Source organism: Podarcis erhardii (assembly GCF_964252035.2).
Source record: "Podarcis erhardii genome assembly, chromosome: 9".
Taxonomy (NCBI): Eukaryota; Metazoa; Chordata; class Lepidosauria; order Squamata; family Lacertidae; genus Podarcis; species Podarcis erhardii.
The window spans coordinates 58,856,433-58,883,225 of record NC_138512.1 but is presented as its reverse complement, the minus strand read 5'-3'; the positions used below and the strand labels follow the sequence as shown (position 1 = coordinate 58,883,225).

Below are 26,793 nucleotides of genomic sequence, written 5' to 3'. Positions count from 1 at the left end.
TCTTTGCATGTGATGTGGGAGTCCTGTGGGAGTCCTGTTACTTTCCTCCTGGATATGAAGGAATTTTGCATATGCCCTGTGGAATATTAAAATTCCCCCTCAGCATTAGCCACCTAAACTGATTGTGGTAGCCTTAGGTTTGCAAAGCAATTAGTGGTTTGATTGAGGTAGTGGCCTGTGTTTTATCTTAACTATTGATTCAGGCTTCACACAGGTGTTTGTAATGTAATTGGGTTATAGCACCCACCCACACCTGGCAGGGCTCTAAAAACATGCCTACCTCAGAGTTTTATTGAATGCCAGAGGAGGAAGAAGTTTGATCACTGTCTGCATTTAAGAGTACTGCTCACTGTTAGTTCACTGTGCCCTGAGTACAGCCCAGAGATGAAATAAAAGTGAGTGGGTTTGCACAGTTAGTGGTATGCTGGATTGTGGTCTGGGTTTATTTGATAGACAAAGGTTGTGATACAGTTCAGCAAGGTTTAATCAGTATTATCAGCTCTGGTGGATCGGTGACAGGAAATACGAATCTGTGAGGGCATATTTATTTGTTTTTAATGCTGTGTTGATTCTAAAGAATTGAAAATAAAATATTTTAAAATAACCCTTCCCTTCTAACAAGAAGTGGTAACTTTTGGTAATGTAAGTTCACCTTAAACTTTTACTAATGTTTGAGGTCAACCAGACACTATACTTTTAAAGCACATTTAAAGTGCATGGGTTCCCCAGAATGTTTGACATTGTAATTTGCTAAGGTTGCTGGGAATTGTAGCTCTGTGAGAGATAAACTACACTTCCTTTAAAAGCATGGTGTAGATGTGACCTTTTGCATCATTTTGTTTTGCATCAACCAATATAAATAAAACAAAGCACAGGTCAGATATGTATGGTGCAAAGTTCAGTTATGTATTTCAGATCACATTTACCATAGCAAGCAAAAGTCTGTTTCTAAGTAGCGGTCATTGGAAAATCCAGTAACGGCCAAACCCTCCTTTTTCTGAGTCACATTTGATACATTCAAAATATAGTTTCCTCATATCATACATGCTTAATAGAAGCTAAAAGGGCTGTGAGTTCCTCCTTCATCATCATCATCATCATCATTATCAAAAATGAGGTTCCAGTACTGATATATTGATAAAAGCACCATGGGTCCCAGCAGAAAATGCCTGACATGGCCATAAAAAAAGTACCAGTGAGTACTATCACACACAAAAGAAAGCCCTGAGTAAAGGGGGGGAGAGAGAGAGATTATTGGTAAATCTGTTTTGCAAAGGAGTTGTGAACCTTGCTTTACAGGTTTCTCTAGGCAATTGCCAATATAGTTAAGAGGAGGGTCCCCTTAGCTCATAAGTCATACGGGAAAGAGGAAGAAAATTTAGTGATGCTTTTGTTATACCTCAGCTAACTAGCTTGCATCATGCATTCCTGGTCAGCTGATATTTTGCTTAAAAGGGGATGTTGCTGATATCTGGCAGTTACAGGATTTTGCTAGGGATGTATGAAACCTCTACCTCTCCAGTATTCCAACTACAGTAATGAAAGTTTGGGCGGGGAAGGGGAGGGCAGGAATAGGAGGAAGAATAAAGCTTCAAAATATGGTGCTTGATTATTTGTTTATTTAAAAGCATTTCTAAACCCCTGGATATTTTAAATCTCTGCACAAAAATAGAAACTTAAAACTAGTAAAGCACCCCCAGAAATCTAGTAATAACAGGGTCCACTCTTATGGGACAGGGGGGGGGAACATGCAAAACGATTTGTCTTTACAAGATGTCTGAACTAACTGGTGAATGATGCTTCACATATGCCTACTAAATTACTGGTATTGGTGATCATACAAAAAACAAAGCTCTGCTTACCCTCACGTTGCCTTTTCTGAAGACAAGCAGCCCACCGTTTTTGTTTTTTAAAGTTGATCGTACAATGTCTTCAGACCTTTTTTTAAGCAAAAAAACCACCCCATTATATAAATAAATGTATTTTATTTATATAAATAAATGAACATTATATAAATAAAATTATAAAACAGTTGAGCAGCATGAGTTCTGCAGGCATTAGGAGAATGACACCCCAGTTTCCAGCTTGCCAGATCAGTTGTGTGAATCACTTCGGAGCTGGTTTATTTAGAAACATTTCCCAAAAAAAAATTCAATCAACTTCGTCCCTGATTATTATAACAATAAAGGACTGAACTTGAAATAGAGATGTCATCCTTTCTAAAACTTTAAAAATAGTGCAGTATAAAATAGTATCTGAAACATTTTGTATCTCACATAGTCAGATTCTTTTCCTTAGAGATTTCGGTTTGACTTTATTGGATGACTTTATGGACTCAGTAGCTGTTGTAACTATGCATTGACTTGCAATATATGGTTAATTGTTTCAGTTCTCGGAATGGCAGATGACAATGCATATCTCTTGGGAGTTACGGACCCTCAGGTGAGCATTTTCTATACCCTATGATTGTAACATGCTGCTGAAATGTGTGTAAAGCATTATGCGAAGTTGTGTTTCCTACTTAAAAAACTAAGGGATGTTTGAGCCTATAAAACAAATAGGAGTGCGGGGAGAACCCCGAGACAGGCTCTCCTGGTGCTTCTTGTAATTTCTTTTTTGGCACCTTAGTTTATTTTCCCAGGCATTTTAAACCGTTGTGGATTTAAGATTGTTTTGCTCTTAATGTGTTTTTATTCCTCTGCTCTGCTTTAAAGTGGTCTGGTTCTGCGGTTTTATTTCTCTTCTCTCTGTTTTGAATGGACTGTTTTGAATGTATTATTAGGCTCTTTGTTGTTGTCGTCATGTGTTAAGTTTCCAAGAGTACTGTTGTTGTATGTAGGGCAGCATATAAAGATTGCAAATAAATAAATATAGATTTGTTGTGCTTAATTCAGCTGGAAGTCATCAACCATGAGTGAATTCATGGTGGGACTGCAAAATTGTATTAGCAGTTGCTATTCAGCTGCTCTTCGTTCTCTCTGTTGATTGAATATGTTATTTGAGGGCAGAGTACTTCTAATATTGCTATGTTACTTTATTTTTAAGATAACTTTCCCTTGGACGTATTCCTTTATATGAGTTATACGCATATGATCCTGTTCTCCAGTTTCTGTTTCAAAATAATTGCAGATCTGTGTAAGAAAGTGCTAGAAATAGTGGAAGGAAACTAGATTTTGGGCACAAATAATAATCTATTTTCTGTCCATATTGCTAAGAAAATGCAAAGTAAGCTTTGCGAATGAGAGACCCATTAAAAAAGTTTACTTGCTATTGCATTTTTAGGTTAGTGTATCCTGTATGAGTCATAACTATGGTTTAGTTGTTGCTTCATTTGCTTTTAATGAGTGGGTGTTGTAACTTTTTGACATTCACTAAGGTCTTTGTATTACGCCAATGTTCAAATTAGCAAAAAGTAAAATTTCCAAATATGATCATCCACCCACTCCAAATGGTGAAGCATGAACAACTTTACATTTTTATTTTTTTAAAAAAGTATACTGGTCAGGTTGGACTGGCAGTTCTACAGATGTTAGCACTGTGTGATCATTAGTCACTTACTAGGTATTATCTGGGTCTTCTGTGAAAACCCTTATACGGTTGAAATAGTTCAGATGTTGGGAACTACAACTCCTATCATCCCTGACTATTGGCCATGCTTGGTTGCGTATGATTAGAGTTTGCCATCTGGAGGGTGCCACATTGGATGCGCCTGAGATATGGTATAGGAACTAGAAGTTTGCCCTAATGTCATCTTTTCCAAAGTGGGCTATGTGATGGTTTTGAAGGAAGAGATCACACACGTGATCTGGGAGACTTCTTGCAATGAATGTGTGCAATATTATGTATTATTGCAATTCCATATATCCGTGCTTGTGCTTTGCCTATGGACTGCAATCCTCTACCACATGCTTAGTACCCTTGAAGTCTATATGTAACAGGATACAGAACTTCAGCTACTGATTGCAGTCCCGAGCCTTCCAGTATATTTGTGGCTCTCGTCATGATATAGATGGAGCTCTTCTTTTCCTTGCATGAGAAGCAGAGAGGAATCTCTGTAGCTGAACAAGGCTACCTTCCTATGAAGAAACGTTAGCCTAACATTTGGGCCTTTTTTTGTTTGGGAAAAAAGTGAGTAAGAAGGAATATTTATATATGTGTATAAAATTGTACACATGGTGTAGAGAAAGTGAATAGAAAGGTTTCCTCCCTCTCTCCAATAAAACTGAATACTGGAAGAATCAGAACAGACGAAAGCACTTACCAGTAATTCACACAGCACATAGAAAACCATGGAATTTGTTCCCGCTAGATGTACATGACAGCCACCAACTTGGATGGCTTCATTTATTTGCGTATTTATTGAATTTACATCCCACCCTTCCTCCCAAAGAAGCTGTAAGGCAATACAAATTAGAAAGCAAACAAGTGAAACACCTCAGAGGTAATTAAGAGCTTTTGGCAAATTCATGGAGGACAAAGCTATCTTTTTCCTCCACTGTGTGGAGGCAGTATGCCTCTGAATACTAGTTCTTGGGAATCACAAGTGAATACCATTGCACTTCACGTAGGTATCTGGTTGGCCAGTGTCAGACTAGGATGCTGGCCTAGATGAGCCTTTGGCCTGATCTAGCAGGGATCTAGCATGAGTTTGACCAAACTGCGGGAGGCAATGGAAGACAGGAGTGCCTGGTGTGCTCTGGTCCATGGGGTCACGAAGAGTTGGACATGACTAAACGACTAAACAACAACAACAGCAGGGATCACATTGGGTTCTCATGTACCTTATTAGGGTCATGCAATATGGAGAAAGCGGGATACACATTTGCTGGTAGTTTATCAAATAGTATACTGATTCAACCCAGCTATTGAAAAGAGTTCACATACTTATGGTAACTCTGCAGAACAAAATTGGGTGAGCAAGCAAGAGCTGTAAAATTAGTATTTTTGTTACTAGAGCCTGAAATAAGTTACTAGAGCCTGAAATCTATTAAGAAGCACAGATATTCTCAATGCAGGTGTATGGAATGGACCACATGATGGGAATGAATCAGCTGCTCAATAGTACAAGCATGATTACATCTGATCTTCACCTGCACACAGGTAAAAATCATTTATGCTTGACTGAGATGGTTTGTAAAATTGCTTCATATTCAGAAACTTATATTTGTCTAAAACAGTTATAATTTATAGTTACCAAAAAAAAAAATCCTTCTCTGACAACTTCTCCCATTATGGTATTGTAGTAATGTGAGAATGTGTTTGTGCCCAAATTTTCCATTCTAAATAGCTTTGAAGAGCACAAGACCCTTGTCCCATATTGAACTGGGAAATGCCAGCTTCAGAGTTTTGACAATCAGATGTTGTGTTTTTACGGAACATGCTAGCATAAAAAGGATTAGTGCGGTACAGTTGATTCTTCTTTTCATTATATGGATGTGAAATGTTTGGAAAGTCTGGGGACTTTCTGTCAATAAATGCCGTTTGTTTCTTGCAGCTTTTCAAATATGAAAAGAGTTTTGTTGATACAGTCTTATAAAGGATTTAAGCTGCCTTGTGCTTTTTCCTTCTTACACATCATGGATGATTCATTACAAAGTTTGACATCATAGTAGGGAAAGGGGAAGTACAAATGACCTGCTCTCCCTTTTACTGTGCTTCCTAAGCTATGTGCAGAGGAGATATCTTTTTCTCTGCTATGATGTGTGTGAACTTGGCACGCACCACAACTCCCACTTCAATTGACATGCATTCCCCCTCACTGCTACATTTGAAGCTGCTGCTGAAAGTTGGCTTTTAGTTATTCTGTATATTTACCCTGGTCCTAGGAAGCACAAGTGGGTGCACACATCACTCACATCCCCACACTATCTGTGGAGCACATTTAACATACATTTAAAGCACATGGCTTCCTCCCCAAAGTATCTTGGGAAGTGTAGTTTATCCCTATCAGAGCTACAGTTGGCAGCACCCTTAACAAATGATGGTTCCCAGGATTCTTTGGGGGAAGTCATGTGCGTTAACTGTGTTATAAATTCATGGTGTGAATGTGAACGTCATTCCCAAGGACTCATGAGAAGGGTTCCTGATTTTCCCTTCTGGTGACAATCACACTGGAGGGCCTGCCAACATTTTTTGGCCACTTTTCATTGTGCACAGGGAGCTAAGGTAGAGCGAGGTGGCTGAAGTGTACATGTGGAAAACTGTCTGAGGACTTTTAGATCCCCCACCCTTATTTTAAAGCTATTTTCCCTTAAAGTTGAAGAAGTAAATTATCAGAAAGCAGTTTGAAATCACTACTACAAACAGTTAATAAAACACAGTGAATCTTAAAACTGAGCAAGCTTGCCCGACTCTTAACCAAAAGACACACATGAACAAAATTGTCTCTCATTATTTGACAAGGGACAACCTTATTATGTACTTTGATAATCATTGCAGAATTGTTTTAAATAACTTATTTACAGAAAATTGTGCTTTTTATAATCGGGGAACTCAAGGCTATTCTCAGCTGATCTTGATGCTCCTTGGATCTGTTAAGATTCTTCTTTGATAGTTGAGCAGGATTAAAGTAATACAATATAAGTTTAATCAAAAAGGTTTTCAGATCAAAGTCGTACATCAGCCCTCATTTTCTTAAGGCATCATATGCAAAATTGTGGCTTTGCAAATATAACATTTTATTTTTATAAATATAAATATAGAGGCAGTAACACCTCTACTTTTACTAACTCCTTGTACTATTTTTGGATATATAGATTATTCAATCCTAACTTAAACTTTTTCTCTGACCAGAATGTGCCCACCTGATTATACTTGAAGGGGAAGGGTAAATTCTGCTGGAGGGGGGGAGTGACAAAGGGGAGAACTGTTATCCTAAAAAAAGCAAAATAGGAAAACCTTAGAATTTTTTTTTAAAAAAACCTATCTTCCTTTCATTTTTTGTAACAAGGTGATGGGCCATACCTTCAAATTGTTGAACAACCTAAGCAGGTAAGAGAAGACTATTGATGTTTTGAAATTACTACAACAATCTCTCAGTTAACTGCTGTAATGCTAGATTTAGAAATGTCGAACAACATTTTGTACTCAGGTTCCATATCTAGTCTGTCTTGTTATGGGTGATTTGATATTGTTGCTTTTGGTTTGTTTGAACCTGTTGGGCATCTAAATGACAGGAATAAAAATATATTCCTTTAAACAAGAAGAGTCTCAATGAGGATGCCTTGTTTTGGCAGGGTAGCTGTAAGTAAATATAAGGCATAAGGGAGCCCACATCTGTGTGGTACTTCTACAGTGGGGAGTAGCCCATGTGGTGCCCTCCAGATGTTGGTCTGTGACTCCCAGAATCTCTGTCAATTGGCCATGCTAGCTTGGGCTAATGTACAACAATACCTGAAATTTCCATATTGACCATTCCATATTGACCATCACTACAATGTAGAATACATGTTTTCCCCAAAGGAGTGTAAAATAGTGTACAAAGGAAAACTGGAACAAAATATCCTTAAATAGGAGCAAGTCAAGAACCCCTGAATATTCTAGGGCTCAAGTCTTTGTTTTTTGACTTTATTTCAGCATTGATTAGCCACCTAGATCTTTATCATTCATACCTTCTCTTGTTATGCAAATATGCCCCCCCCCCTTCGGCAACTTCGGAAAGTACGCTGTTATGATTCTCTTTTTCTTTCTTTTTGAACAGGTGGCTAGTTGATCTTAAGAACAATAGTGGTTCCAAACTTCCATGCCCCACTTTTTTCTGGTGCCCCCTACCCTATAGCAAGGTTCTCAGCACAGCTCACACAACCTGGCTCCCTACTTTTGATTTTCCTTTTAGACAAACCAGCTTACCATCAAAGCAGCTTATGGACGGCTTCTCCTGCAAACCAGGATCAAATCTTTTTTTTCAGTCCTGATCTACAGGACAGATATGAACCATACTTTGCCTGAAACCAGGAATAGTGGCAGAAAATTATCACAGAAGAGTAAGACAGGTGCTAAAGACATCTGGCCACTTGCTTTTCTATTGTCAAAACAGAGCTTGACATTTTTGTAACACTTTAGGAAGCTGTCTCAGGCTTCTTGTCCATCTAGCCCAGGCTTCCTCAACCTCGGCCCTTTGAGACTACAATTCCCATCATCCCTGACCCTGGTCCTGCTAGCTAGAGATCATGGGAGTTGTAGGCCAAAGGTTGAGGAAGCCTGATGTAGCCCCATGAAATATTCAATGACTGCTCTCTGCAGTTTCAGGAAAAGCTTTTTCTATCACCTGCCATCTGCTGCTTTTAACTGGAGATGCCTGGAACCTTCTGTATTCAAAGTATGCTTCTTTGCTACTAAGCTCTGGTCCCTCCTAATCATAATGTCTGAACCACTATACTGATGTAGGTTTAACATGGACATTTAAAGCACATGGGTTCCTCCAAAGAATCCTGGGGACTATAGTTTACTGCTCACAGATACAATTCCCAGCAGTCTACAGTTCCCAGGATCATGGGGGGGGGTGAGCTTTTAATGTGACTTAATACAATCATCAGTGGTGCATGAGCCAGCTATAAGTAAGGCAAGCACTGTTTGAGGAAATCCAGTACTGCAGGAATGAATTAAGCTATGCACCATGATGTAAGCCCTGCATCATAGCCTCAATGCCTACAATATAAGCTGTATCTTAAGAATTGCCCCAGTGCTGCTTCTTGCGTGAGCGAAGTATGGTTTCCTCTCCTGAGAATGTTGAAGCATTTGCAGCAAATTTGGAGTGAAAGTCGAACATCCGTTGTAGTGTTAAAATGGAAAAAGATCTGGACAGAATAGCTTTGCGGTTGCTTACTCATTTTGAGAGCTATTGTTTTGAGTAGGATGGCTAGCTGTGGGCTGAAGATGATTAGAATTTGAGACAGCCTCTAAATGTTGGAAGCGTGTGGCCTGCTTACTTGTTTGTTTTAGATATCTTGCTTCATGACATCAAGGGCTATGGGTACGATAAGGTTATGTATTCTTGTATCAGTGCAGCAGTTTGGGGAGGTATGTTACACTGAAAGCAAGTGTCTTCCTGAAGGCCGACTTTGCAGTGGCCATGTTAGTGTGTTACAGCAAAAATCATGGTGCTTCCACAGTTTGGGCTTGTCCACACTTCCACTTGTTCCATGCCAAGAAAGCACTTGTGCAAAAAACCACTTTCTGTGTGTCCCATTCTTTCTAGGCACAGGTCTGAGCAGTTTGAACTTTGCCTCACCACTTTCCCCGGGAAAACCTGCTCTTTAATGGTAAATCAGAACAAACAGCAATCTGTAGAAAATCCAATTGCTGTTTTTCTGGATTCAGCACTTAACCATAGTTTTTCTGGGGGAAATTGGCAGGGCAAACAGATCTGTGGACAAGCCCTTTGTTGCCCAATTCTTTATAATGGGCAAAATATCCTGCTGGTTTATGTAACAACCAGTTCCTATTTAACTTACAGCCTTGAGTGTATTTACTATTGTAAACTGCTTAGAGGTGTCACTATAATCAGGCAGTATGTGAAATAAATAAATAAACAAACAAATGAACAAAATTCCATATATAGAGAGAGAGAGTTTGCGAGAGAGAGAGAGAGAGAGAGAGAGAGAGAGAGAGGGAAAGTAAAAGGACTGGCTCCAAGTATCTCATTTCCTGAGTTTAACAGGGCTGTGACTCTGTTCGAGATTTCTCACACTGGAAGGGAATGCCGTTCAGGCAGGGTTGCCATCTGCATGAAAGTGATGTTTGAAATATGCTCCTATTATTTTGGGAGCATGTTTCCATGGATTGGACATGCAGTTTTTGTGGAGTGTTCAGGCTTTGGTTATCATGGCAGACTGTGAGTTTATCTCCCCAATATCCCAAACTTATCTTTAAGTTTGGTTCATGATTGTTATGGATAGTAAAGAAATAAAGACTAACACAGTAACAAAATTTATTTTTCCATGTACACTGTTAGATAACAGTATAATTTTTAAATATTAGTTGTGTTAATGTGATATATGAGGTGTCATATTACAGTGTATGGCCAGCTGTAGTTGTATCTTAACATTTTAGGGAGGAACAAACCGAGTGAATACATCATTATAACTTTAGCCTTGTTCCGTTGTAGTTTTAAAACTTTATTTTTTATTTCAAGATCTACATCTATCAAAACAGAATACAGATTCATGACACATCAATTACTCTTAATATACAACAGGCATTATACAATAAATTAGATATGGGTTTCCCAAACCTGGGTCTCCAACTGTTTTGAGCTACAACTCCCATCACCCTTAGCTAGCAGGAAAGTGGTCAGGGATTATGGGAATTGTAGTCCAAGAACAACTGGAAGTTTGGGAAACTGAATTAGATTCACTAGCATAAAGCTTTCCATCTGCACAATGCCCCCCCCCCAAAATATCCGCCAGATATTTGGGGGAAGACCCAGATCAGATTTGCAGGGTGCGAGGAGAGGAGAGGAGAGGAGAGGAGAGGAGAGGAAAGTTCCATTGCACAGCTAAAAGTCTTTGCACTAGCGGATCTACATTGTTGGAAACCACCCAATGTTCATAATAGCTATATTTAAAATGCCACTCATTCTAGCAGCTCCTCCCTAACACATGATGTAATTCCATTTCCTTTTAGGCCTACTTAAGAAATATCTCCTCGTTCTCTCTGTTTTATGCAATACACAATTTATTGCATTTTAAGGAAGATTTATTGTACATTCGTACCTTGGTTCTTGAACGGACTCTGTTCAGGAAGTCCGTTCGACTTCCGAAAATGTTTGAAAACCAAGGTGTTGTTTCCGATTGGCTGCAGGAGCTTCCTGCAGCCAATCGGAAGCTGCACAAGCCACATCTGACATTCGGCTTCCAAAAAACATTCGCAAACCAGAGCACTCATTTCTGGGTTTGCAGCATTCGGGAGCCAAAACGTTCAAGTCGCAAGGCTTTCAGGAACCAAGGTACAACTGTATTGCCTTTCTTTTATTGTGTTACTCGCTCTGGGGTCACTATGTGATGAAGTGTGGCACAGAAATTCAATAAGCAACATAAAATTAGTATAGGGGCAGAGAAAAGTGAAGAAGTAAAAATTAATGCATTCTCTTTACTCACCAGTGCAGTAAAGAAGCTGGCGTTGTGTGAGAAGTTAATTCATTAACATTTTAAAAACTGATCTCCTCAGAGGGGTTTTCGCTTCCGGTATGTTTGTGAAGGACCATCGCATGGTGGACTTCCTGGAGCTTCTAGCGAGAAGAACAAAAAATCATATCCACAAGTTAAAGTAAGTTCATAATTTACTTGCCATTTATTATTTTGGTTATGATTATTAAACCATCAATTTGCTTGTCACTTTACAGCAGCCTTCCCCAGCCTGATACTCTCCAGGTGTTGTTGGACTGAAACTCCCATCAGCCCCTGTCACCATGTCCAATGGTCAGGAATGGTGTGACCTGTGGTCAAAATATCTAGAGGGCACCAGAGCTAGGATGGTACTCACTTTAAAAAAAAAATTGTATGTACTACTGCTGCTTGCTTTGGATATACAGTGGTACCTCCGGTTGCACACGGGATTCATTCCGGAGCTCCGGTTGGATCCCGAGGAATTCGCACACGGAGGTGCCTGTTCTGTGCATGCGCATGGCATGGTAGAGCATTTCTGTGCATGCACGTGGTGTGTAGAGTGCTTCTGCACATGCACGTGCAGCAAAACCCAGAAAAATACTTCCAGGTTTGCCGCGTTTGCATCCTGAAGGATACGCAACCAGAGGTGTGCATATCCAGAGGTACCACTGTAACAGGAATGGAGGTTGCAATAGAAAGAGGAAAGTCTTGCCTAGACACTTCCCAACCAAAGCAGCATGAGAATGACTGAAACAGTATAATCTGTTACTGGAAGGTTTGGGCAAAGGGATATTTATAAAGTGTCAATTGTACAGTTATACAAGCAGTTTTGTTTCGTTCCACATTGGTTCATAAATTTTACTTTTTGAAAAGAATTGTAGTAGCAGCAGCAGCAGCTCCACTTCGCTAACTCTCAGCCTTACCTACCTTCTGATGATAAAATGGGGAGGAGGAGAGCCATGTGCACCACATTGAGCTCCTTGGAGGAAAGATGGGGTAGAAATGCAGCAAATAAAGAAATAACCAAACCCTTGGGTGGTGTTCCCTAAGAATTTTGATTAGAAAAATGAAAAGTGTACTATGGTTGTACGTACTTGCTTATGTGAAAGGTCTAAAGGGCTAATTCAGTTAGTTTGTTTTTATAAAAGGGACTATTGTATATTCAAGGCTGCCATTTTTTTATTTATATGTGCAGGTCAATGGGGACAGAATGCACAAAGCAATAGGTAGCGAATTGCTAATTATTATTTAGAGTCAAGCTTGTATTTTGCCAAGTAGAGATTTGTAGTCGCCTCGTACTCCCCAAGCAATGTTAAGTTCCAGGGTAGAACTACAAAGCAAGTTTCATTTGAAGGAGAGAACTGTGAAGGCTTATGGTGTTTGCAGTATTTGTTCATTTAAAAATCTATAGTTTGAACAAGTGCTGAGCAAACTTGCACAAGTAGGCAATGGCGTTTCCAAAGTAATAGTGGTAGCCTGTTTGAAAGCCAGTTCTGAAAACTTAAGACTGCTTTCTTTCTGCATGAATTAAAAATTGGCTCCTTGGAAACTCCTGGCACACATCCTTTTTTTCCCAACAGCAAAGACCAGTCTGGACTTTTTCAGCCCTTCCCCATCCTACCAATAGACATAATATTCCAAGCAGGCTTTTTAGACAAATGGCAGCTTTAAAGCTCATGTCCCACTTTGCATGAATAAAGTACATCTGCAACACTACAATCTTTATTGTCAACTTCTTTCTAAAATGCAGTTCCAGTTGCATTTTGATTCTGCAAAGACCAAAGTCCTAGGCTGACCGTTGAGACTATGGCTCATTTTCACTGAGGTGGCAAACCTATGTCTGGGCTGCACCCCTTCCGACTACACTATTTAATATTGTTCCTAAAATCTTTTATCCATGCAAAAACAAGGCCATAACCCTTCTCCCTTAAAACTAGTAGTCTTTTATGTGCAGGACATGTTATTAATTTTTGGTATGGAGGAACATTTAGTTATCTCAGTCCCTGCTTGCATTCTGAAATGTTAGAGGCTAGACAAGGGTTTAACATCTCCACTGAGAACTGGGCATGTGATGAGTCTAGATTTGAAGCGTGTATTCTGTGGTAGGTCAAAGGTTGATTTGGAGTGCACACCCAATTTTCTTGTTTCTACATATTTTGGCAGTTATTGGCATGGGAGTGCCATGTTTCATAGTGTCATGTGTCAAAATGAAGAACTGGGCCAGATGCAATTCACTTCCATCTTGTAGAGAGGACATTCTCCCCTGAAGCACAGAGGGATGGGACTATGAGATCTGGGACCTGCCCCCATCCATTTACCTTATCATTGCACTCTGTTGCTGCAGAAACATTTCTCTCCAGTCTGGCTCCAGTGTGGGAAGTGAACCAGGCTAGAGAGGCAAGTGCCTCAAGTGGAGGGAAGGGAGCAGGTCCCAACTTTATATCTGAACAGAGCTGGTGCACAGCAGACGAATGTGATTGTCCCTGTCACATCTAGTTTGACCTCTAGAGCAGTGTTTTTCAACCACTGTTCCGTGGCACACTAGTGTGCCGCGAGATGTTGCCTGGTGTGCCATGGGAAAAATGGAAAAATTCAAAAGATTTAAAAATAAAGTATTTTATAATTTTTCATATTTCTGTTTACTTACTATTTCATAATAAAGTAATTATAAAATACTTTCTTTGTGTTTATTTGATTCCTATTCAAGAGAATTACTATATATTTAGTCAATATAGACACAGAGTTACATTTTTTAACATTTTCTAATGGTGGTGTGCCTCGTGATTTTTTTCATGAAACAAGTGTGCCTTTGCCCAAAAAAGGTTGAAAAACACTGCTCTAGAGCTCACCGGCAAATAAACTATATTTATTTAAATGAATTTTAAAAATATGACATCAAAAGTGTTCCCATGATGTTTGTGGAAAGGGTAAGGTGTGGCGTCCCCCCCCCCTTTATTAACATTTCACTCATTTCATATTTTGTCATACTTTCATTCCTTAACCTGCAATCCTATATTTGCTTACCTGAGAGTCCCATTGAACTAGGTGGGATTTGCTTCTGAGTGGACAGGTGTAGAATTCCACTGCCACCCTTTCTCTAAGTGCGTTTTTTATTGACTTAGTGTTTTGCTTTGTATAAATCTTCCTATGGCAACACCTGTTAGGAGAGGCTGGCAGATAAATATAGGGAAGTTCCTCAAGGCTACTTCACTGACTTGTTAGTGCCTGTTCATGATTTTAAGTTTAGCCAAAAGGAAAGAGAAATATTTTGCATTCAATTACCCTTCTGTCAGCCTACCCTAGCTCCAGGTGCCTCCTTTTCATGAATGGCAAAATTTTCAGTATGTTTTAACAGATTGTTCTAACAAATGATTTGTCAGAATGGACCTTGTGGCAAAATATATTTCACTCCATTGGTAATTGCAGATTTCCTACACCCCACACCCACACCCCATTTATTGTTATATTTCTGAATAGCAGTCCTATTTATCCACCAGGCTCCCAGAACAGATTTAGATGACATCACTTCAGCTAGTAGCTCAGAGCAGATATATTTTCATTATGGAGTTGAGGGGGAGAGGCAACTTGCAGCCAGCTCCTTCATCTTGTTAGGATTCAGTTTATTGGCCCTTGTCCAGCCCATTACTGTTTCAGGCACTGTTTCAGCACCAACACAACTCCACCTTGTTCAGATAGTATGGAGGGATGACTCCAGACTCCAAAGCCCCTGATGAACATAACCAGTGGCTTATATCACATGTTAAATAGCAATGGGGATGGAATAGAACTCTGCAGGACTTGACAGCACAAGTGTCATGCTAAGCAAATGCCACCAATACTATTTTTTGGGAACGGCACAGAACAGAACCACTGTGGTCACTTCAGAAGGATACCATGGTTGATGGTATGAAAGGAGATAAAGGAGAGCCATGTGCCTGTCCTGCTCCCAAAGCAAGTCATCAAGCAGAGTGACCAAAGCTGGTACTGGTGCTGATTTGGAATTGGTCCAGATAATCAGCTTCATCCAAGCATGTCTAAGCCATACAACCATAAGAACTTGTGGAGTGAAGCCTAAGCCCACCTGTCTCTACGGGGCATGTTTGATGTGTAGCTACCCATGCAATATCCAGTCTACATAGTCCAAGCACACAGTTGATTCTCTAATATTTTCCAATGGATCATATGTCAGGTGACACTTATAGGCCAACTTCAGATTTTGGTGTTCTGTGTGATTATGTAGATCCACCTGATGATCTCAACTGAACTGGCCACACCATCTAGGCTAGCTTAGCACTCATTGATCATGTTATGGAACTTAATTGATGGTTATCAATTCCCTGTGGCATCTGAATAGCCTTATTTATAATTTCTGTGCTAGGACTGCTTTGTGTCTATGCTTGAGTGCACTCACAAGGCAATTATAAGAAAAGTCACTGTCTGGTGGGTACAACAATCCCAGAAATACTCAGTTAGGTAGGAAATGGGAATTTGGCCTTTGATTTAAGCAGAATGTGAATTTAGTATCCATTCACCGCCATAGGACCCATGTTGGTCAAATTATAAGGCTTTTGGGTTTTGGTAAACAACTTTTACTTTGTGATATGGAATGGCTGAGCTGGCCAATGGCTTAGAATATCTAATTCTTCAATGAACAAAGCAGTTTTCTCTCAGGGTTCTGTAATGCAAGGGGAACTTGGCAGTTTGGTTACAATTAGAGCATCACACAGGAAATGTCTGAGGACTGGTAAGAAGCCCCAGAGACTCAGGAGTCTTAAAGAACAGGAAGCCTAGGGGCAAGGACTGTGAAGAAAAAGTGTAGGGTCAGCAGCTGACCGATAAAGAGGAATCTGAAAGAAGGGTAGGTGGATCATGAAACTGAGGGAATAGTCCAAGAGAAGTAAGACCAAATAAAAGGGTAACGTGACTCTGAAGGAACTTCACAGCACTTAAGCTCAAGAGGGGACTTACTATAGGGCAAAGAGCACCGGTGGGCTGAAGATGGCAAGCAAAGTAGTCAGTGGCCTAAGCACTAGGTAGCAGACCCAAGAAGTTGAAGGAAGCAAGTGCCAAGATGAAAGCAGCATTGGACCAAAACTACCCACCATGTTAAGGACAGGAGGGTCTATATTATATGGACATGATATCAGGAACAATAATAGTAGTAATAATAATAATAATAATAATAATAATAATTTATTGTTTATAACCCGCCCATCTGGCTGGGTTTCCCCAGCCACTCTGGGCAGCTCCCAACAAAATATTACCGTATTTTTCGCCCTATAGGACGCACTGGCCCATAGGACGCACCTAGATTTGGGGGGGGGGAATAAAGGGGAAAAAATTATTTCCCCTGCCCCCAGAGCAGGTCGGAGAGCGATGGCAAAGGTGCACGCACGCTCGCCATCGCTCTCGGAGCTTGTGAGGTTGCGGGCGGGGGAAGCCGGAGCTTCCCCCCGACCCCAACCCCCAGAACGGGTCGGAGAGCGATGGCGAAGGCGAATTTTATTTTTTTCCCCCCCCAGGCGCGGGGCTGGGGCGGGGGAAGCCCGAGCTTCCCCATCCCCCAGAAATGGGTCCGAGAGCGATGGCGAAGGTGCGCGCACGCTCGCCATCGATCTTGGAGCTTGCAAGGCTGTGGGTGGGCGAAGCCCAAGCTTCCCCCAATCCCAGCCCCCAGAACGGGTCCCAGAGTGATGGTGAAGCTGCGCACAGCTTTGGCATCGCTTTGGGAGCTTGCCGGGCTGGGGGGATAGTTTCCTGAAGCCTGGAGAGCAAGAGGGGTCAGTGCGCACCGACCCCTCTCGCTCTCCAGGCTTCAGCAAAAGCCTGCATTTGCCCCATAGGACGCACACACATTTCCCCTTCATTTTTGGAGGTGAAAAAGTGCGTCATATAGGGCGAAAAATACGGCAACTAGAATAAAACATCAAACATTAAAAACTTCTCTAAACAGGGCTGCCTTCAGATGTCTTCTAAAAGCTAGGTAGTGGTTTATTTCCTTGACATCTGATGGGAGGGCATTCCACAGGGCGGGCGCCACCACCGAGAAGATCCTCGACCTGGTTCCCTCTAGCTTCACTTCCTGCGGTGAGGGAACAGCCAGAAAGCCCTCAGAGCTGGACCTCAGTGTCCAGGCTGAACGATGGGGGTGGAGACGCTCCTTCGGTTATGCTGGAAGCAAGCAGTAAGGCAAGTGAGAGAGAAAGAAAGGGTGCATAGAGTAATTAGGCAAAAGCTTTGATAGGGAATGACTACCTAAAAGCTGCAGAACCAATCCTATGAAACAAAAGAACGGGGAGTGAGAAAGGTGCGAGTGGGGAAAGTTCAAACTAAAATCTAAGCTGGAGAAGAAGTTTTGGATCATAATATTTGAGGCAGACATCACAATCCTTCCATCTCTTATTTCTTAGCTGGAAAATCCAAGTCTTGGTGACTTCCAAGTAAGCATGCCTGGGCTCAGCCTGTAAAGGAGCAATCCATACGAGGTGAATGCAAAACATTGGGTGAAAGGCTGGCTGAGTTTGTGGGAAGCATGCATGGGGCCTCCTATTCCTCTTAACATAGTGTTTTGCTGCCTGAATGCATGCCCATACCTGCTCATGAGTGGCAGAACAAGGGAAATGGGGCTTTAATTTAATGTCAGAGTGGATTGTGCTCATACTCTGTGCAGTCAAGTTTATTTTGTCATCTGTTGGCCACTTATTTCCTTTTTCTATTGTAGGTTTCGATTTTACTATCTGTATGCATAAATGGAGAAACAATGGTGGATTTGAAATGAAGTTGATTGCATGTCTTGCAGGCTGCCCAAAATTGATGGGTTTTTTGTTTGTTTGTTTGTTTGTTTGTTTCATTTCATATTTTTTTAAAATCTCAGTATGATTCAAACTTACGTTACCTCTCTAATTAGTATTACCAAACTTTCTCTCAACTGGGATGGAGTAAATAGGTCAGCTAAATGTTAAAGCAAGGTTGGAGTAGGGGCTCTGAATACTACTTCAGCTTCTTGGCTGTGTTGTAAAAAAATGTCACAATATGATCCTTCCCACCATCTCTTCAAAGGCTGCTTATTTCCTTATTCCTTGTATTATTTCCATGGGATGATTATGTTCCCAAACATATTTGACCTACTGCCCCCTTTTCAGGAAAAAAAAATTACTCAGTGCCCCCCTGGAAATCTATCTTCTTTAAGCAAGTGCCACAGCCTGTATGCCATTGGCCAAATAAGCAGGCAAGCTGAGACCCATTTTCTGGGCCTGGGTGAAGCCAAGAAGGGTCTACCCAAGCTTGGGAAAATCCCTCACCTCCAGCATGACTGCTGGATCCAGGAGGAGGTGTTGTCACCATGCTGCAACAATGCCTGGCCTGGTGATAAGTGTCATTACAGCTGGGCCGTCTTTAGCATATGCGCCGCTAGGGTGCAAAGATCCGCCCAGCAACCCCCCATTTAGTTTAGCCCCCAAATTAACTTTGATTATGCTTATGTCAGAAACCACGCTTGTTCCTTATCTCTTGTTTACGTAAGTAGGAAGGAAAAAGAAACAAACTTTTTCATTTGCTCATTTATATGCTTAGCATTCATCGTAAAATGAAGAAAAATGCAGCTCACAAAATTCATAGTGTGTGCTCTAGGCGCATTTTTTGAAAACTAAAATCACGTGCTGAAAAACACATGTGTAGTAGAGCCCTAAGTACTAAGTAGTTAGTCAAAGAAAATGCTGACAATTAGCGAAAATAAACATTATTCTTTTAACGATTTCTCTAAACAAATTTGAACTGTGAGTGATGAAATTAAAATGCAATTTGCAATGTTTCACTCACAGCACCTTTGACACGACTGATCTTGCACCACCTGCCTGCCGCTGTCGCGAGATCAGTCGTCTCAAAGGTGCATAGCAGCTCAATACAAAACATAACATAATCTTAGGCAGCTTCAGCGGCAAGCGCCTGGTGCCCCCCAGAATTCAGCACCCGGGTGCCCCGCACCCCTTGCACCCCCAGCTAAAGACGGCACTACATTACAGAACAGGTGAAACATATACGAATGATTTTTCAAATTTTTCTTTTTTCTTTCTTTATGTTTCCACTGCCCCCTTATTTTTATTCAACGTCCCCCAATTGCACCTGAGGCTACCACCCCCCTGGATCATTCCAACACCCCCCATCTCCCACATTGGGAAACAGTGATATAGACGTACATCTGTGTTCAAGAAAATACACAGGCCACAGCCCAGCGGATTAGAACAATGGATGTGGGCATGCAACTAGGCTTCAGCTTTGGAAAATGAACCAAAGAAGCAAACTTCTATGTTCATGGATCACAACTGGCTGAGTTAGAAGCACCTGTGCAGTGCAGAACTACAAACCTGACACCCACCTCTGCTCAAATGTCACATGGGCCCAAAGGGGAATCTTTGCATTAGCAAACAAATCTGAGTAAACCCAGAGAGTTACTGTCCTTGGCCCCATTGAAGATGCAACTCTTACACAGTAACATCTGGACAGCACCACATTGGCTATGATGAGGCCAAATCCTCCATGTTTGCTCTTCAAATGTCATTACTTAATCCATAGCCTAGGGTAGGTGGTACCCAAGAGGTGGGGGATTACCAGCTTCCACTATTTTCTGTTCAGGATGGAGAGGAGAAGTTAGCCTGCTATGCCCAAGGGCCTGATACCTGCAGCTGGTTGCCTAGTCTAATTAACAGTTTGTGGACAAGTTAGAAGTTTAGTCACTTACACAGACCAAGACTTTTCAACCCGCTTTTGTGCTACTTGGGAACAGTTTTCAATTGGATAATCCAAAACCTGCTCTAGGGCTGAGGGGAGCTGAACAAGCCATTGGTTCTTTTTGTGTTTTTAGTGTGATGCCTGCCATAGTTATGCTCTTCCATTATTTTCAAATTTCAAATTAATACTGTATCTTATTATGTATTTGCACTTTTGAAGACCTAAAATAGCTCCTACAGCCACACTACGGAATGCATTGCAAACAACCTATGTCAGAGTCACAACAAATGCATCATGGCTCAGTAGTGAGAGTATTTATTTTGCTTATTACAGATTTGCAATTATGTTGGGCCTGCAAAAGTCATTGTGCAGTTAGTCACAAATGGAAAGCATGCTCACCTGCATGCTCACAGCTTGGTGGGGAAGCACTGTGAAAATGGAGTATGCACTGTTAATGCAGGACCAAAAGACATGGTTGTAGGGTAAGTGCATCTGTGTATTTGTAATTGCAACTGAGATTCCCCCTGTGTTACCTTTTCACACTCTGACTAGGGACAAACCATCCTGTCTTGATGTAGTTTCTCGAAACTGGGTATAGTGGCAACCTATGGCTTCTTTCAAGACAGGAAAATTTAGACCATTTCAGAGGAGTGGGAAGAGTGCGAACAGAGGGCTCATCCAAATAGTGTCAAAGCGTTCTTGAGTGTTAACTCTGAACTGGGGATAGGGGAAGAAGTTCGGTTCATATTTTGGGAATCTGCCCTTCCCAAAACAAGATGCTAAGGGAATTATAGCTCAACCAACTACTGTTCCCAGGATCCTTTGGGAGAAGCCATGACTATTTAAAGTGGTACAAAAGTGCTTTCAGTGTTTTGATGTGGGTGTGATGTAGCAATGAGAATGCTAAATCCTAGTTAATCTACTTCCTATTTTAAAAAGATTGTTCAGATAAAGTACACATATTGTTTGCAGTTAGATCCAGTTTCAAAAAACTGCTGGTTTGATGTCTTTAATCTACTTTTTGGAACATATATGCCAGTCTTGAAAGAATTTCAAGACAGGCTGCTTTTAACACCTGAAGGTTTTTGGCTTTTGATGTTGAGACCCAACTTGCCAGCAACTTGAATTCAAAAATTCAGATTTGCTCTGTTGAGATTTTGCTGTGAATCTTGAAAGGTTTGTCACGCTACCTGTTATGTATTTTTTTTATCCAAATACTGAAACAATACATTTGCCCCAAGGACTCAAAACTTTTATTTGGAATGTAGGCATATTGCTTGCTTACATTTGTGAGAATGTGTTATTTTAAAAAAAAAAAAAAAATCTGGAACTTCCCCTTAAATTCAGGGTATATAATTCTCAGCTATTTGTTCAACAATGCATATTGTTTAATGTCCTATTGCTGTTAAAACTAAAACCTTCATAACCTTTCCCATACAGTATTACAAAAAAAGTATTGAGTGAGTTAATCAGAGCTGTGTTTACCATTTATTTGCTGTTAAATTTTCTCCAAAGAGCATAAGACAGCATATATGGTTATTCCTTATTGCATGTTATTCACACCGTAGCCCATTGACATGGGTTAAGCAGAGAGAGAGAGAGAGAGAGAGAGAGAGAGAGAGAGAGAGAGAGAGACCAATGTCACCTTAGATCAGTCATGAAGTGGTGGGCTTCAGGACCAGTTGGGGATTTGAATACAGGTCTCTGTGGTCTTAGACACTCAAACCACTTTAACATGCCGAGTCATGGGTATTCTCAAAAACAAAGAGAGCACAGGCAGTAGAAACATTTTAATTCCATTGCCTAAGCTGCGTTGACTGAGGCCAAGGGACCAGAAAACATAAGTAGCAATGAAAAATTGTACTGTACTCCCTTTTACGTGAACAAATTCAAAGACCTACTGCAGATAATTATCTTTTACTTCTGTGTAGATTTCCAAACCTGGGGATACTGCACGTTACAAAGAAGAGAGTCTTAGACACACTGGAAGCACGTATGATTGATTCCTGTAAGAAAGGGTATAACCCAGGACTCCTAGTACATCCTGATCTCAGCTATATACAAGTGGAAGGTGGAGGGGAGAGACAGCTAACAGGTGGGTGATAACTGACTGTGGTTTGGGATCTCTCTTAACACAGGAAATGATTTCTTGCTGTGCCTGTCAACTCCTTATTTTCTGTTCCTGAAAATGAGTATCCCCCAGTTTAAATATAGTTGGTCCCACTCACTTGAATTTCTTAAAGGAGAAGAATGATACCACTTGTGATGTTTTTAGAAGAAATAAAATACCGTACAATGGGAAAGGAAAGCAAAAGCTGCTTTGTGCTGTGATGTGTGTTAAAAACATTTTCAAAGTTCATTTCTGCATTAATAAGTCCCACAGTCTTGAAGATCATCCATCCATAATTAATTACTAGAAGGCTAACTAATTTTAGCCTAATTTCCATCATTACATGGGAAAACTTAGAGGTAGGGCTTAGCTATAAGTTCTGCGTAGTCCCATAGTCCTTACCCTCCCTCCCAAAGGGAGCTCTCTCATCAAGTAAAGCAGCTGTGGGTGACTTCAAGTTGAGCAGAAGAGCAGCAGAACTTCCCATATCACTTAAGGAGAAAGGCAGTGGGAGGTTTGTGCATGCAGTATTGCACATGCAAAAGGCTTGACAACCCTTTTTTGCCCTGCCACCAATCACCTTCTTGCCTTAAAGCCACCTACAGCTAAGGGAACATAGGAAAGTAATGCATCAGTCCATCAAGTTCAGTACTGGTTACACTAACTAATGGTAGCTCACCAGAGTTTCAAGCAAAGGTCTCTCCCAGCCCTCTGGAGAAATGCCAGAGATTGAACCTAGGACCTTCTCTGTGCAAAGGAGATGCTTTTGCTGCTGACCTACAGTGGAGATGGGGTGGTGGGTGAGAGAATTTTGGAAATGAACTTTTAATATAATTCCACATTTACTTGATAATACCAGTTGGCCCTTTTCTGTGTTGCAGTCATGTTAAAAAGACTTTGTTCTTAGGCAAGATACATATACAAACAAAAAACAAACCTATACAAATACATTTTATGTGCCTGCTACATTCATATTTGACTGCACAAAGGAAAAACAGTATCTACAAAGTCTGTAAAATGTTCATACTCCATGGAAGTTGCTCTTCCTGTGTCTCTTCTACTGGTATAGTCAATAAAGTTTCACTAGGTTCTAATAAAAGTATATGGTTTACCTTGGCCTCGTAATAGTTTCATTTTGCTTTTGTGACCGTTTGATACCAAAATTCCAGTGTAGCAGCACTGAAGTTCTTCTGATGTCTGGCAATAATGTTTGAAGCAAGTCCCCATGTGCTTCCTTAAGCATAGAAATGTATTCCAAGTGCATTTATTGGGGAATGCCCAACATAAATAAAGTTAGTTTTATTTGCAAAAGTTGCTGGGCTCTGAGTCAACTTTATGTTGAATGCCACCAATCTATCTGTAATGGAAAGTTTCAGCTTTTTCCATCAGAGAACATCCTTTCCTTTTGTTTGCCAAAATTTGCCTTGTATGGTTTATTTAAATTTCTAGTTATTGGGATGTCTAAATAGTGACAGTTATGATAATGTGTAGAAATTTAAATAATATCACATAATGCTGATTGAAGCTTCAGTAGAATGTTAAAATAGGCCTAGATGTAGTGATCACCATATCGTCTGCATACATCAAGAATATTGTTTCCCTTAATGGTGATTCCATGAATTGGTTGGCTCCACTTTAAGCCTTCTTGCTAGTAGTTCTAATGCCAAGATAAGTGCAGTTTAGGGGCACCTTTGCTTCATAATTTTTTGCATATGTATATGGCAGTTTCATGATTGGGTTGACTATTTGGCGGCATAGGATGAAGCCTTTATTTTGCCTGCTGAATCTTCTCTTCTCCCACCCTCACTGCCATCCTTTGCCGGTACCACCGTTACAGACATAAGGCTACAATAATTCAGTTCCTTTCTTCCTTGATTGCAGAGAGAGAAAGAGAAATCATTCATCAGTCAGCTCTTCAACAGACAAAGGAAATGGACCTCAGCGTAGTACGGCTCATGTTTACAGCGTTTCTTCCTGACAGCACTGGCAGCTTTACAAGAAGACTCCAACCTGTCTTGTCCGATCCTATATATGATAGCAGTGAGTGTCTTGCCTATCTTCATTCATACTGCTATGGCCAAATCCCAGTCCAGTGTTTATTTTGATTTATGATTGTTTATTCTTGTAGGGTTAGAGAGGCTGACCCCCATTGCTTTTAACATTCACTGAAAGTTTGAGATCTTTTAAAAAATTGAAAAATACCATGTAATGTCTGAGAAACACAGTACGACAGTATGCACTGTGCATGCGATGCAGTAAGACAAAGGAGAACCTAGGACATGTTTGCTTGTGATGCATAACTAGTGTTCCTTTTAGTGTCTCCCTTCATGCACCCAAATATGTCAGTCAAGTTCTAAGGTTATGACTTATAGATCTACAAATTAATGACATGCTGTCAACTAAACTGCCTGTAAAATGTCTGTCATCTCAAAGAGCTTTGATATTCAGTGTTTTCTTTGCCACACAGTTAAAATGCTTGAAGAGTAACGCATACAGGGCATAATCCAAACAACTCCCAAGGGTTTCTGGGTGGCATGTTGCAAAGGCTTGAGAATATGGTTCAGCTAGGACCTGGGTGCTACTTAGCAAACCTTATAGTTGGGTAGTAGATTGGCAGTGGTAAGCAGTGTGGGGCGCATCTCAGCTCTGATAGTCCTGAATGCATTGTGGACAAAGCAGGTAATATATTGGAGACTTCGAAGACATCTTGGGTATAAACAGGAAACTGAACTCTCCTCCACCTCCATCCCAGACTTTCCAAACCTGCTATGAGCCACAGTCTAGTGAATCCACTTTGTCCTTGAAACCTTCAGCCCCCACTTCTCACTATAAAATGGCTTATTCCCTGTGGTCTGAGACTGGGGGCCTGGCATCCTGCTGTACATCTGAATTTCCAGTCCTCATGTGTAAGGAATTGTTCTTATATCTCCACTATTAATGCTACTCTTAAGATCCCATCTAACTGGAAACAGAGCATAGTCATCCCAATACATAAAAAAGGGGACCCACAAGATCCGCGTAACTATCGACCTATCAGCCTACTGGATATCTCATACAAGGTTTATTCTAGATTCTTGCTAGAGAAATTAATCGAGTGGGCAGAAGAAACAAAGCTATTCCACCCGGAACAGGCTGGCTTCCGTAAAGGTCATAGTACATCTGGCCAATGTCTTGTTCTATTTACCCTGATTGATAAATACCTAAACAGGTTCAACTGCAAACTACACGCGGCTTTTGTGGACCTGACCTCCGCTTTCGATTCCATCCCTAGAGATAGGCTATGGCAGAAGCTTAGTTACACCAACATAGATAAGAGGCTCCTCCACCTTCTTATGGAAATTCACAATGATATATTGGCCAGAGTAAAATTTGGCCCTCTGGGAGCCCTTTCTGATTCTTTCCCTCTGAATAAAGGGGTCAAACAGGGCTGCCTCTTGGCCACTTTTCTATTTAATTTCTACATCAATGACATCGTTACAACCATGAAGGCCCTAAACCAATCTGCCCCCTCTTTACAACAGCTCAAGATCCCCATATTACTCTACGCGGACGACATGGTGATACTGTCTTTAACCAAGCAGGGCTTAAACAACATGCTCAGAGGGCTCATGACATATTGTGATACCAACTCCCTCAAAATCAATTTCGCCAAAACCAAAATTCTTACTTTTGGCACGAAAACTCAGAAGCCATTCTGGAATTTTGAGGGCCACTCTATTGAATATTGTTCAGCATTCAAGTATTTGGGTATCACTTTTCAGTATGGGCTTAGCTGGTCAGCTCACCTAAATATGTCCATCCTGGCTGCCCGTAGAACCATCAAAGCTTTGGAGAAATTCTTCTATGCAAAAGGCGGCCAGTTGGTTCCACCAATCAGAAAAGCATTTATCAGCAAAGTCCTCCCGATGCTACTGTATGGGGTTGAAATCTGGGGGTGGAATTTAAAAACACTACAACGGCTCGAGATTCTACAAAACTCCTTTGCACGAAAGGTACTGGGTCTCCCCAAGGGCTCGGTTGCTGCACAGTTAAGAACAGAACTGGGCCTCCCCTCCATTGTTGCGAGAGCCCACATTAGAATTATTAGTTTTTATTGTAAATTAATCAAAGCCCCAGGTTCCCTTTTAGCCAGGCAAGCCTTTTTAACTTGTTCTCACAACAATAAATGGTCCAAGGCCATGGAGACTATTATTGCACGCTACTCCCTCCCAGATCTGGACATGCTGTCAGCTTGGGATCAACATAAAATCCGGGCCTGGATTCTTACTAGAGACGAGGCCATGGACCGGGCACAGTCCACCACAGCTCGCCTCTCCATGTGGCTCCCTAAAGTGAAAGTGGTAAGATCACTTGCCAACTACTTGATAGACCTGACGGAGCCCAATTTGAGAAGAGCGTTTACCATGGCCCGTTTCCATTCTATACCCACGGCCTTCCTGCAGGGGATTTACTCTAAGACCCCTATTACTCAGCGTCTATGTCCATGCATAATGAATGAAGTAGAGGACTTCATACATTTCTTTTTCTACTGCCCTATTTATGAGCTAATAAGAACTAAGCTCCTCCTCTTGATCCCGTCCAGCATCACATCTAAGGAAGACTGTTTGAAATCGCTTCTTGTGGACGCAAATCCCCAAGTTACACGTGGGGTGGCAATCTTTATAGTGCAGGCCTTGAAACTCAGGGCTACTCTGACGGGGTAGTGTGTCCTAGACCTGGACCTGTCTTAATTCTTTTATTACCTTTTTAACCTAATGTCCCGAGCCTATTTTGGGGCCATTATATGCTTTATATACATTCGCAGTAATATCGCTTTGAATTTTGTTTGGTTGTTTGTCTCTAGCATTTTTA

The 26,793-nt window shown here is 41.0% G+C and overlaps 1 protein-coding gene across 1 annotated transcript in view; it reads left to right on the top strand.

Moving 5' to 3' along the window:
- NFKB1 (nuclear factor kappa B subunit 1) overlaps window positions 1-26,793 on the top strand; it is a 74,034-nt gene that overhangs the window by 13,189 nt on the left and 34,052 nt on the right. The window contains exons 2-8 of the mRNA XM_081876724.1: window positions 2,390-2,442; window positions 5,016-5,100; window positions 6,950-6,990; window positions 11,167-11,265; window positions 20,166-20,314; window positions 21,764-21,927; window positions 23,824-23,982. Of these exons, the coding sequence (XP_081732850.1) occupies window positions 2,398-2,442; window positions 5,016-5,100; window positions 6,950-6,990; window positions 11,167-11,265; window positions 20,166-20,314; window positions 21,764-21,927; window positions 23,824-23,982 (742 nt within the window). The 5' untranslated portion in view covers window positions 2,390-2,397. The remainder of the gene's footprint in view (window positions 1-2,389; window positions 2,443-5,015; window positions 5,101-6,949; window positions 6,991-11,166; window positions 11,266-20,165; window positions 20,315-21,763; window positions 21,928-23,823; window positions 23,983-26,793) is intronic.